Genomic DNA, 13,525 nt, shown 5'->3' on the forward strand with positions numbered 1-13,525 from the left:
TGTTGTCTCCCTCTCTCTGCCCCTCCCCCACGCACACTGTGTCTCGCTCTCAAAAATAAATATTAAAAAAAAGTTAAAAAAAAAAATCTGGGGGCAGGGTTGAGGCCAGATGGCGTATGGCCAGAAAGTCAAGTGTCCACAGCTAAACACTAAGCCAGTTTGAAAATTCCCAAGCGGATACAGTAGGAGGAGGCTTACTATACGGGAGCAAGGTGGTTCTTTACGAGAGGAGCGAAGCAGGCTTCGGAATGGTCGGTGGGTGTGCCGCTTCTCCCGCGACGAAGGCGTCGCCACGTCTGCGTGTCTGCGTGTCGTGTGCCTGCCCACTTACTGTTCCTAGAAGTCACCCACCAAACTGGTAACAGTGGTTGCCTCCGGAAGGCAGGAGTCAGGACCGGGAGGAAGACTTTGTGCTGCATTCCCTTCTGCACCTTTTAAATTCTGTACCAAGTGCATGTCATTAGTCAAAAATGTATGGTGCAGGCATGACTGGCTGGCTCAGTGGGTAGAGCGTGCTGCTCGTGACCTCAGGGCTGTGAGCTAGAGCCCCACGTTCGATGTGAAGATTACTTAAAAATATAATCTTTAAAAAAAAAAACCAAAAAACTCAGTGCCCAAATAATCCGCCGAATCGTTCGGCAGGGCAGCCAGAATTGACAAAGCCCGAGTTAAGAAATGAGCCACGAACTAGAGGAGGTCAGGACTGAGGGCGCCATCCCTGAACCGGGTCACAAGCCACCCCTACTCTCAGATGCCAAGCATTCCTGGAGGCTGGGTCTCTCAGGTGTCACCTTCCCCGCTGTGGCAAAAACGGAGGAGTGGAAAGGAGTGGAAGATCGTGGCCGTGGGGTGGTGTGTCTGGTCTTTGTCGGGGGCGGGGGGACCCTGGGGGAGCCAAGCTGTGCCAGGCGACCCCACCTCGAGGAGGCTGCCCCCTGCTGGAGATTGGGGCCCATATTGCTCCTTCCCCAGGCCCAGCTGGAGGAGGGACTGGGGGCCCCAGAGAATTCCAGCTGGGACGGGGGTGGAGTGGCTTTTAATCTCTCAACTCACTTCTGTGTCTATCACTCTAAGGCCTTCCAGCCAGCTGTCAGGCCCCGGCTGTCTTTGCAACCTGCGGGGGGTGGGCCAAGCCCATTAGCATTCTGCGTGCGCCCCCCCCCCCCCCCCCCCCCCGCTCTCTCGCTCAGCCAAACCCAAGTGTGCATCTGTGCTGTGTAAACACAACACCGCCCCCCCCCCGGGGCAGGCAGGCAGGGCACCCCGTTCGACGAGGAGGGCCGCAGAGTCCCCCTTTGAATGTATCCTGGACGGGAGTTTTCACCCCAGGAGTGAGCACGTCCCCCTGCACGAAGGTCTCGGCCCCAACCCCGGGGCTGCCCACCCTGCGACAGACGACTAGGCCGCAGCTTCCTTCAGCCGCTTGCGCTTTCAGATCGATCCAAACATCCGGGGCACCTCTTCCCGACAAGGAGTGTCTGTGGCCTCCAAGGCCAAATTCAGTCCCTGCTTCACACGTCCCTCCTTTGTGCTGAGGCCGGGCGCCCTGCCCCGCGCCCCAGTTCACTAGCGTGGATGGGGAGGCGACACGGGGAATGCACCGAGGTCTTTGAGAAACAGTGACGTGTCGAAACAAGGGCGGGGCACAGTTAGGGAAGGAGAAGAGGAGATGACCGGGGTTCCAGGGGCCGGGACGGCTGGGAAGGAGATCAGGAGAGCTTCATCCTTCCCTCCCTGACCTCTGGTCGCCACACCCCCCACACAGGTGTCCTGGGCAGACAGGGCTCCCCTCGTACCCACAGTCAAAACTGACCCCCGCAAGTGGCCGCTTTTCTCTGTTTTTTAGAGAAGAGAAATCAGATCGGGGCTGGAGGCAGGGCAGGCGGTTGGGGCAGGGACAGGGTGGGCAGGGGGTCCCAGGGGCAGGCCAGGCCCGGCCAAAGACAGCCGGCAGTCAGAGTGGAGAAAGGCAGGTGCCCGCACCCGGCTGTCTGGGTGCTCAGGGCTGCGAAGAGGCCAGACGGGGCTATCCCAGGCCCAGAAGTAGGCTCAGGAACCCCGGCAGGGAGATACGGAGGCCAGCCCAGGGCAGCAGCAGCAAGGCCTGGGTCCTCACCAGCTGCCCCGCGACCTCGGGTAGGCTGGCGAGGCGCGGGGTGGGGGTGGGGGGGGAGTCTGAGGACTGGGAGAAGCGGGGTGTTGCTGACGAGTCCTTTGCTGTCCCCACAGTCACTGTGAGGGCCCATCTCACCGGGTGGCTGATGACTCTGAAGAAGACCTTTGTCCTGGCCCCCAGCTCTGTGCTGCGGATCATCGTCCTCATCACCAGCCTCGTGGTCCTGCCCTACCTGGGGTATGCTGCCGGGGGGGTCCTGCGGGTCCTTCTGCCACCTAAGTACATCTGCATTTTCACGTGGCATCCCCCAAGCACATCTGGAGCTAGAAATGCAGAGCGATACCTTCTTTCTCTGCCGAGCCAGTAGGTGGGAGGCTGCTCAGCTCCTTTCTAGAATACTTCCGGGGTCAGGCCCATTCACACTATTCACTGAGCACCTGCTGCGGGTGGCAGGCAGGAGAAGGGGGATAACAAGAGGGAGGAAGGGAGTCGTCACCCCCCACCCTCAGAGTCCCCGTCTCTGTATGGAGACGAGGGCAGGAAGGGCTGTGGGCTCACGAGCAAGGGGGACGTGGCCCGTGGCCCAGCCAGCAGATGTGGAGCCAAGACCTTGGGGTGGGGGGGTAGCTCGCCTCAGAGCTCCAGGTGCCCTCCCACAGGCGGGCCACTTACTAGGTGCAGCCTTTATCGGCGGATCTCAAGTGCAGTTGGTTCCTGTCTCGTCTGCTTTCCACTGGGTTTCCACTCTCTTTGTGCCTCAGCACGGCTTCAACGGACAGATGGCCTTTGTGTTCTCATCCCCAGGGTACACGGAGCCACCCTGGGCGTGGGCTCCCTCCTGGCGGGGTTTGTGGGAGAATCCACCATGGTCGCCATAGCAGCGTGCTACGTCTATCGGAAACAGGTGAGCTGGCCGCGAAGCCTCCCCAGGTGTAGGGAGACCCGAGCGGCTCCCAAGGGCCCACAGCAGGAGGCGGCAAGGTGGTGGCACCCCACGTTCATCCCCTACCTCCACTGGGTCCACACTGCTCACCAGAACTCCAGGGCCCCTCCCGTGTGGGTGAGCCTCGTGGCCAGAGTATGTCAGCCCTGGGTCAGGTTCAACAACAAGGGGATACCTTATGATGCTGTCATGTAGAGGATTCCTTACACCTGCCTTGTTTCAAAAGGCAGCCGTCCTGCTCAGGAGGGACATTGAGGACACAATCCTGCATCCTAGTGTTGCCTCTAGAGAACTAAAACTTGTAGAAACTAAATCATGCTTTGACCACACAGGAAAATGCCGAAAAGGTGATTCCCTTTGCGACCGATCCGTCCTCTGAGTCCTTACAAACTACGACTTGATCACTGTGAAAGTCTAGAAAATGTTGGGTGATCTCCCCACTCTCTGCCTCTGCAAATCCCTTCCCCTCTTCAACCTGAGATAACATGCCACAGGAAAGTCTTCCCAGCTGCCCACCACACACACACACACACACACACACACACACAAAACGTACTCTGTTGCCAGGTAATTCGTTTATCCTGCAGGGTTACCTGTTTGAAGGCACAGTCCTAAGATTATGACCACTTAGGGAGCAGGAGAGTGAGATTAGCCAGGGAAAGGTTGGGTAGAGGAGGGAAAGGGGCCAAGAATGGATGTCCCAGGCTCACCAGTATGATCCCCCCCAGCCACAGCAGCTGGGTGATGAAGGCGGACATTGGCAGAGATTGGACCCAACCAAGGTCGGGGGTTTTGCCTGCAAGTGAGGTTACAGCAGAGAGAGGCACCGAAGTGACTATAATTGTTGAGCGTTTCATTTCAGCTGATGAAAGAGGAGAGAAGGGACCAGAAGGCCCATGGGTTGTGGGGGCAGGGTCCTGGAAGGAGGGGCCAGACAGTGGCAGGAGGTGGAGGACCAGGCCCTTGAAGCTGGCGGGCCAGTGGTGCTGAGGGTGTTAATAAAGACAGGGTCTCCAGGGAGCCGAGAATGGCGGAGGGTGGCTCTGGAGAACCTGATCCCCAAGGAGAAGAGGTCAGGGCATGGAGAGAGGCCATTTACTGCAAGGCGGGCAGTGCAGTCACCAGGAACTGGGACAGGCGACGAGCAGGGCAGGAGACAGACACAGACCCGGGGCTGGCCTACTCCGAGAGCAGGTGAGCCCAAGCTCATCGGAAGGGGGAGCAGTCGGCAGGTGGTGGAAGGAGGAGGCGTGGGGAGGGGCTGCATTCAGCTGACGGTGCGCTCCCGCTCGCGGCCGGGAGGGGGCAGACGGGGTTCCCCGAAGCTCCTAGCGGCCCCCCCTCCCCCCCCCCCCCCCCGCCCCAGTACCCGGAGATGCAGCCTCGGTGACGTCACCCCAACCATAAACGAGACCCAGGTCTGCCGCGAGGGCTCCCCCCCCCCCCCCCCGCCCCGGAGACCCTGGCGGCCCCTCCCTGTTCTGCGACGGGGCCCTGTCCCAGCCCCACACTGACGCGTCTTCTTGGGTCTAGAAAAAGAAGATGGAGAACGAGACTGCGGCCGAGGGGGAGGACTCGGCGATGACGGACATCCCGCCAGCAGAGGAGGGGACGGACGTCGTGGAAATGCGAGAGGAGAACGACTAAGGCCCGGACGCAGGCGCAGCAGGGGCGCTCGAGATGGCTCCGCAGCATCGTCTCCTCTCCCGTCGTGTTTTGTTCTGTTCTTGGCTTTGGTTTTGGTTTTGGTTTTGGTTTAACGGAAGAGGCCTTGATTGGAAGGTTTCGTGCAAACTCCCGGGCACACTGGGTATGCCCGCCCTGCGGGGGGGGGGGGGGGGGACCTCGACGACGGTCTCCGCCACCGCTTTGTAAAAAACCAACGGAACAACCGAGCTCGCGCCCCCGCTTCCCGAACATCCAGAAGACGCGGCTGCCTCGTAGAACGGGCCGTCTCCTCCTCCCTCGGACAATCTCCACTTGGAACCAAAGGACTGCGGCTGTGCCATCAGCGCCCTCGCCACCACTGCCCAGCAGGCCAGACTTGACCCCGTCCCTTTGCATCTCTCTTAACGAATCAGCAGGTTACAACTCGGCTTTCTTGGATCGGCTTCCCAGGAGCAGGAGCCCGGCTGTACACAGAGACGTGGCCCCGGAGGCCTCCGCCCTGCAGCCCGGAGCCGTCTGCCACACTCGTGCGCGCGGGGGGTCCGCGACAGGCTGCGGCCTGGAGTGGCCGTTCACACTGAGGAATGCACCTGTGAACGCGCTGCGCGGACGGACAGACGGACGGGCCTGACCTCCTCCCTGTAGGAAGGTTCGAGATGCCAGGGGAGTCGCGAGGACTGAACGATCGCCTTTCACCGGCCTTGTCCTAGGTTTGAGCGAGCTCCCGCGTTTCAGACCCGCCGTGTACATACATGAGCTTTTTTTAAGTTGTCACAAACGCGCATCTCCAAATTTCAGCGTCCTCCGGCATGACTTTCCCCGAAGGCTTGTTTCTCACTCACCTTTCCTGAAGATGGCGCTAGAGCAAGTGAAATGGAGCATTCTAACTTCGCGGTCTTAGTTTTTACAGTGAACTGAAGCTTTAAGTCATAATCTAGCATTCTAATGCCAGGTTGCTGTATCGTAACTTTTGAAGTAGATTCATTACCTGGTTCCGCTCCTTTTAGTCATAACCATGCGGTGCAGGTAATTTCACGCCACACGATAAAACATTTTATAAACGATAGCAAAGTCACTATGTGATACTCCCTGAAATGACACATTTGAAATCCATTCAGTGCAGTATATTTTTCTAAGTTTTGGAAAGCGGGTTTTTTCTTTAAAAAATTATGGACACAGTTCGCTAAATTCTTGATTTAGTCAAAATTCTAGACTGAAAGAACCTAAACACAAAAATATTTTAAAGATATAAATATATACTGTATATGTTATGTAATTTATTTTAGGCTATAATACATTTCCTATTTTCGCATTTTCAATAAAAGGTCTCTAATACAATACGGTGATTGTGTGCTCCACGTACCTGCAGTTGAAACGTATTGTATTGTATCTTCTTACAGTTTTACAGAGTCACTTGTATATAAATGTGAGGATCAGTAGATGACAGAACTATTTTTAATTCTGGGTGGGTGACGGGTGTAACTGGGATCAGCTGGCATAGACAATAGTGGGAATGGAATACTTTGCCGGAAGGGCAAAAAAAGGAAAAAGGCGAGCCTTTTGTGTTTATTGTTTTCAGTGCTGTGTAATCATATTGTTCCTCATTAAAAAAAAAAAAAAAAAAGAATGTAAGGGCAAGTCAGCCATGACCATCGCAGGGTTGCATTCACGTTTCTGGACAAGTGACCCTTGGGTGTGCCCACCATGGGGACAAATCTTCATGTGCTTCCCCCGAGCGACTTTTCCTCCATATATATGAGCGCTGGAAATTATGCACAGCCTTTGGTTTCAGGGGCAGTTCTGAGAAGACGGGGGAAACGTCTAATTGTATCAGCTTTTTAAAAGTACGTGACTAGAAAATTAAACAGCAGTATTTTTTAACACGTGTGACTATTTCATGCTTGTGGGCCTGGAGCTTAAAAATCAAATTGAAAAAGCCACCTCTTCTAAGTCGGGGAAAGATCAGCTAGAGACCCTTCGTTAAGCACCTAGAACGTGTCATTTAGAACTTTAGAGATTTCGTCGGTGATGAACATTCACGGCCATAAATGGGCCATTTCCATCTCAGAGAACACGGGATGCCGCCCCAAACCCAGACCACGATGACAGAGATTGTGCAAGATGTGTCCAAAAACTGCTGTCTGGAAGCACACCATTCCTCACACGGTTCCTTCACTCGGGCTGCTTAATTCTCGGCCTAACACAGGCACTTTAACTTCTAAGGCAAACCCTGATGCTTGCAGCTTCCTGGCTCTGTGCTGACCCACAGAGACAGGAAAGGTGGTCAAACCAGAAAGGAGAAGACACTTCTCCTTCCCGCTTTTTAGAGTAAGGAGGGGCACACATTTGACTCTGCCGTCCAAAAAAAGAGTTCCCCAACGCAGGTTTCTTTTTCATTGCAAGTTGCTCAGCTGACATCTATAGAAGGGTGTGGTGCTCACGTCCCATGTCGAGGACCATGAAAAGACCTGCCGTGACTTTCTCCGTGTTGGGCGACTTGTAGAAAACGATCTAAAGCCTTTTTTAACGTGAATGCTGAGAAGTGAGTTAGGGCAGCTCAGTGCAGTCTTTTTATACTGAGGGTTTTCTCTGTGCAAACCCAGGTCAGAGCAGCTCCTTTTGTGGCCTCCCTGCTTTTTTGAGGGTCATATGCCGGGTCATTCTAAACATGCAGGTGTCGTGTGCTCTGTTCCGCTTGGAGCTTGGTGGCACTGGACATCAGATGCCCAGGAACTGAGCACCAAGGACCAGGTGAGGCTGGCTCCGGGGAGGTCATGATAGGGTTGGATCTGTCGGCCGTGAGGCTCAGGACGTGCTGACAGGTCTGCTCAGTGGCCAGAACCCCTCACCTGTTTGGGATTCTTACTTTGGGCACGGAAGGCTATTGCTTGACATCACTGGGTGCAAGCCGGGCCCGGCCCCTCGCTGCCTGTGTTGGGCTCGTCTTGTTTGTGTGTTAGCCCTGGCGGGTGGTTTGGCTTTGGAAATGTCCCCGGGTGGCTGATTCCGTCAGAAAGAGTAGCTTCCGCACTGGTTCAGGATGTATCAGATTGACCAAGTAAAGCTTTGGTATGTGCTCTTAGTTTCTAGAAACAAAACAATTTAAAGACTCAGTGGTTCTCTGACTAGAGTTGTTTTCCTTAATTCAGACTGAAGTGGGAGAGACCAAGAACGAGTGTTGCAAAATAGGAAGTATTTATGCTGTTGTACTTAAGTGACATTATCTTGAGAAATATTTTCCCATATTTAAAAAATCTTTCCACTTCAGGGGCGCCTGGGTGGCTCTGTTAGGTTGAGTGACTCTTGATTTCGGCTCAGGTCACGATCCCAGGATCGTGGGATCAAGCCCCGCGTCGGGCTCCACGGAACCTGCTTGAGATTCTCTCTCTCTCCCTCTGCCCCTCTCCCCCACTCGTGCACTCTCTCTAATATGAAATGTTTAAAATTGCTACTTCAGCTGTGTTTCAACCAGCTACAGCTTCTGGCCTCTTATTGGCCTCTTATTCTGCAGGTCAGCTGACCCCTGAACTTATGATGAAGCTTTCAAAGTGACGCACAGACCAGAAAAAGGGGCCTTTTATGTTCTAAGTCCTGCCACTTTTTTGTAACCAACATTGCGATGGGCAGGGCTTTATGAGACAGGGCAGTTTGTAGTGTTGAGACCTGTGCGTTGCAGCCAAGTCCATGAAACCCGTCGACCCCACCTGCCTTCCGTAGACAGCTGTCCTCACGCACAGCCTCACACGCCTCTTTCATAAAAAGCGTCTGAACCAGAGAAAAGCATGTTTTTGAGCCGCATGTTTGGTAAACATTCGAGAGGCTCCCTCTGTGTGGTTGAGTCTCTATTTCTGTCATTTGAAATAGCAAAACATCACATGATTCATCGGCTGATGTAACCACACGTGAAACAGGATGTAGAAGCGATCTGAAGACGAATGTACGAAAAGGCCCTGCCCTTTCGAAGGCTACACCTCTGAAGCGAACTACGCCAATGTTCAAAATGAGCAGAATTTTATTACGTAATCAAAATTACCCCAAACTCCGCTCAGAGGTCAGAAGAGAGGGGTGTGTGTGTGTGTGTGTGTTGATCTCAAAAGGGAAAAATGATGGAGAAGAGATGGTGAGAGCTTGTTCTGAGCTGACTTTCTTCTCAAAAGGGAAAGTTCGAACTGTTAGCCTCTGCTAAGCGGAGCACCAAAGGTGGGCCTCCTAAGTCATCATTCTTTTTTTTTTTTTAACGCTTATTTATTATTGAGAGACAGAGAGACACAGAGTGTGAGCCAGGGGAGGGGCAGAGAGAGAAGGAGACCCAGAATCTGAAGCAGGCTCCAGGCTCTGAGCTGTCAGCACAGAGCCTGATGTGGGACTCGAACCCACAAACTGTGAGATCATGACCTGAGCCGAAGCCGGCTGCCCAACTGACTGAGCCACCCTGGCGCCCCCTGATCATTCTTTTTTTTTTTTAAGTCATTCTTTGCCGAGTCCTACTGGTTCTGAAAGATTTTTTCCCTGCTTCATTTATAATCGGCCAGGTCTCCAAGTCTGTGTAAGATCTATGTGCTTGTGTAGATGGCAGTCGGCTACACATAGATTCAGCACATTTCTTATACTGCACCGCTTTTTGAGTTAGGTTACAAAGCTTAAGTGCACTTTACTAACGAGCCTTACCATGAGCTTCCACAGTCCGTGCATGTAAACAGAAATGCAGAAGAGGGGCGCCTGGGCGGCTCAGTTGGTTGGGCATCTGACTCTTGATTTCGGCTCAGGTCATGATCCCAGGGTCATCGGATTGAGCCCTGCATCGGGCTCTGTGCTGAGTGTGGAGCCTGCTTGGGAGTCTCTCTCTCTCTCTCTCTCTCTCTCTCTCTCTGCCTCTCTCCCTTCCTTGCGCTTTCTTTCTAAAATTAAAACAAAACAAAACCTCACAAGAGGTAGGATCCCTTCCTGTGTCCAGAAGTGGAAGTGGTTTCCTTAGGGTAAGGAAAGCTGGAGACAGACCAGCTTAAGATGATATCATTCACGGTCTGGCTTCATGGAAATTCAGTGGCATATGGAGACTGATTGGCACCATAAAGTTGAGAGGCAGACGTTCTCCAGCCATGAATCGGGGACAAGAAATGGTGCATTTGGAGCTGGGACACATCACGGCCAGGTGGACTCTGTTCCCTGAAGCGTGGGGCCACAAGCATAGGGGACTCACACTCTGGGTGGATCTGCTATGAAGGTGAAGTGCAGACCACCCTGGTCGAACAAAGGAGGCACCAGGTACACGTCTACACGTCGCCCAGCAACCGCAGCCAGGACCAGCTGCCACAAAGCAGGCACGTTCCCCTAGCAGTGCCACATTCACGCTGGTAGAGGCGAATCCACAGCAACTTGTGATGTGTTTGGTTTGCTTAGCGATGTACGGAGAGGGCAGATATCGAAAGCTGAAATGACCAAGGAGCTAGTCGGAGAACTTCGGAAACCTTGCCAGAGCCGCCCATGAGTTCTGTTCCAGACTCACAAGGCTGTGCTCATTCGTGGAAGGACAGCTTAAATGGCACGACCTTCTACAGCACTCACCCCTTTCCGGCCTCACACTCGTCGCCTGCACAGTAGAGGCTTGGGCCATCACTGCTAAGGCTCCTTCTGGGGCCAATACTCTGGGTATGATCTAGGATTTAGAACCCCGGTACAGGATCCTGCAAGGGAAGGATAAAATTACCTCCTTTTTCCTTTCAGATCTCAACGTTCGCAGTGATCCCGGATTTTTTTTTAACAAAATGAGGTCTCCTGGGAGTCACTACACATGTGCTGTGGCTTCCAGTTTACCAGCTTTTCAATTTCACATCAAAATTGTGGGTTTAATTGAAACCGATCACATCAAAATATCTGTGTAGCCTTTGATTAAAACTGACCGCAGAGGTCAATATAAAATACACATTGCCCTTGAACAATGGCTATATGTGTATTTCACAGACATAACTTTTTGTTAAGGGCATTTACATATGCTTTTCTTTTTTGGTTATTTTCGGGAGGGCAGAATTTATGCTCATGTATTGTCAAATAGTTTTCATACTCTAATTTTCCTTTAAGTAAAGCTTAAAGTTGGCATGTGACTGAGATTGCTTTTAGTTTCCTGATTTTCTTATTGGAACCATCAGTCTGTTTATACATCCCAAATTACATGATTTCCTAATTCTAACTACATTTCCCTTTTCTGTTGTACACGAGGCATTAAAATTTTGCCCTTCACCCCGGTATCTAAAATCTGTAACCACTGGCATATTTCTTTAAAATCCCTTATTTAAATATGACCTATTGCTTCAAATTGTATTCTGTATTAAAATGAATTTTTACTTCCCATAATTGCAGTAATAGTGAAAGTACTTCTCTGAAGTACTCAGCTTCTCTCCACCCCTTCTCGAATGGGGATACCCACCATAGATGGGCATCAGGAAACGAAGAGGGCCAGAGCCTGAAACCCCTTCCCGCCCACATCTAAGGCATCCTTGTTCTTACCAGTCTTTATGTGAAAAGCATTACTCTCTTTAAAATGGAACGTCTTAACTTAGAAGAAGGATGGCTCTCATTCTTTAAACCTCCCGTGAGAGATTATAGACAGAAAGGGTTTTATTACATACCTGTCACCGACAGGGTTGGAAGAATCCCACCGCGCTGCCCGAGACTTTGTCTTCTCTTCTGCGCAGCTTTAGCGTGTGTCTTTGGGTTAAAATCCCAGATCTCAGTACTACTTCTACTATGCTTCCCTGTTAATGCCTCTTACTGTTAATTATCCCAAACCACACACACCCACACCTTATACGATGGTAGCAAATTTCCAAAAGGTTGATTACCCTTGTGATAAGCGGTTTGGATATAATTATAAATGTGATCTACTGGGCTTTTAGGTTAATATCATGGAGAAAACTACACCCTCTCCCAAACTGTCCTTTTCAACACTCTTAAAGGCAACATTTGAGTTGGGGGCAAGGTTCGCTTTGCTTATGTCTTTAATCCTGCCCACAATGAGCTCCAGGCTTCTTCGTGGACCACACAAGCCAATAAATACTGTGCTAATTTCCCAGCTCAACACATAGGTCTTTGCACAAAAAGAAAAAGAAAAACCAGGAACGGGAGTCCTCATTCTATCTCGGCTGCTTATTAGCTTTGAGTCGGGCAAGTTACTGGATGCCTGTGGGTTGGCCGTCTCTGCTCTAGAACGAGATCTTGTCCAGTTCTAGCCTAGCGCGACATCAGGATCTGCAGAGTCTGATCAAAGGCAGTGCAGGCAGACGGAGGTGCTCGTGGGCCGGGCTTCCAAGTGGCATGGAACTGACTCAGCCAGGGAATCTACAAACACTCCTGCCGGCCTGCTTTCAGCAGAGACAGACTACCACAGCGTTCATGGAACAGAACGACAGCCAATCTGGTCTTTGGTTCAGATACTCCGGATACCTTTGCAAAGACCAAAATAGAACGAGCACAACTGGTGCCCGACTTTACATTATACTACCCACCCAACCTTCGATCTGATTCGTGTAAAAAGCTCTCTCGCCGTAAAGGCAGGTGGCCCAGGAAAGCCGGCTGCGGTCAGCTGGTCTCCCCCAGCCCCAGACACTGTTAGGACACATGCTCACAGGCCCATTCGTCAAAAAGTCAGAAGTGGTTCCTCCACCGTGCCGGGCCACGCCACATCCTAGCTCAGCGGCTCTGCCCTTCCCCAGACACTGCCCTGCCCACCTTCTGGCCTGCCCCCGCCCCCCGCCCCCACCCCACAACTGTGTTGATCGGTGCTATTGAATTCTGCCCTCTTAGGAAAAGACCAAAAATGGCCCCCACGCCCCAGCCTGCTCCCACCGAAGTTGAGAATCCAGTTCTACATGCTCTCGGGTGACCTAATCTGGGCCTGTTTCCAGTTCCAAATACACACTGGTGATGCCCAGAGCGCTTTTTCCAGCCCAGACTTGCTCCTGCGCTTCAGACCAGTCACCTCCCAACCTCTTTCAGAGGGGTCCCAGAGGGCCCTTGGCCTTAGGCCCCTCCCTGCACACTTTCTCCCCACCCTCCCCATGCGTTCTCCTGACTTCCATCTAGGTGAGTCACCCTGTCACCCACCCAGAAGCCTCCTCCATGCCCCACCCCTCCTTCAATCAAGCCACTGACCCTGGAAGCTCTTTCTCCTACTACCTGTCACATTTGTCCCTCCTCTGCATCCTTAGTCCCTCTGGCTTAGCTCACATGCTCCTGGTCACCTCAGGTAGCCTTCAGGCTCATGGGTCCTCCTGGACTGTGGGGTGAATGACACCTCCTGGAGTTTTGCAGTGCACAACCTGCTCAACCATTCCTAGCAGGCTGACCACCTCCCCCTTGCCTTTCCAGGCTAGCCCTTCCTCTCACGCTACGCATTGGGTTGCTATAAGGAGGACCTCACACTTACCTGGGTGGGCACCAGGCCGAGCCTGGGCTACGTGTAGTAAACCGGGCCCAGCCAGAAAGGAGGACGTTAGCATCCAATGAGAAGCAGCATCACAAGATGGGAACTCGTGCAGGTGGCCGGCCTCCCGGCTCCAGGTGTCTTCATGCCTGGCCTCATTCCAAAACCTGTTCCTTCTTTCATCCTCGCCCACCGCAAGGGCATAAAAGAACCCAGATACTTAAACAGGTAATTTGTAGAGATGGTTTCCTTGCAGAATTGTACTGAGCCCTTCTCCTCTTCAGCGCTGTGTGTGCATCACGTGTGAGTGTCGGGTGGGCGGCGGGAGATCCCTCGACACCTTAAGCCTAGTGATAAGGCTCTTCGGAGACACGGAGAG

At 52.7% G+C, this 13,525-nt stretch overlaps 1 protein-coding gene and 1 long non-coding RNA gene across 2 annotated transcripts in view; one reads left to right on the forward strand and one right to left on the reverse strand.

The window, feature by feature from the left end:
- Positions 1-6,067, forward strand: part of ANKH (ANKH inorganic pyrophosphate transport regulator) — a 141,257-nt gene extending 135,190 nt beyond the window's left edge. The window contains exons 10-12 of the mRNA XM_030332353.1: positions 2,230-2,353; positions 2,921-3,020; positions 4,593-6,067. Coding sequence (XP_030188213.1) covers positions 2,230-2,353; positions 2,921-3,020; positions 4,593-4,706 — 338 coding nt within the window. The 3' untranslated portion in view covers positions 4,707-6,067. The remainder of the gene's footprint in view (positions 1-2,229; positions 2,354-2,920; positions 3,021-4,592) is intronic.
- A 229-nt stretch (positions 6,068-6,296) lies between these two features.
- LOC115525274 lies at positions 6,297-12,448 on the reverse strand. Its single transcript, XR_003972340.1, has 2 exons — positions 10,293-12,448; positions 6,297-7,813 (listed from the first exon to the last, which is right to left on the reverse strand). It is a non-coding gene; the product is annotated as an uncharacterized LOC115525274 (long non-coding RNA).
- Positions 12,449-13,525: the final 1,077 nt, after the last annotated feature.

This window comes from Lynx canadensis, chromosome A1, assembly GCF_007474595.2.
Source record: "Lynx canadensis isolate LIC74 chromosome A1, mLynCan4.pri.v2, whole genome shotgun sequence".
NCBI lineage: Eukaryota > Metazoa > Chordata > Mammalia > Carnivora > Felidae > Lynx > Lynx canadensis.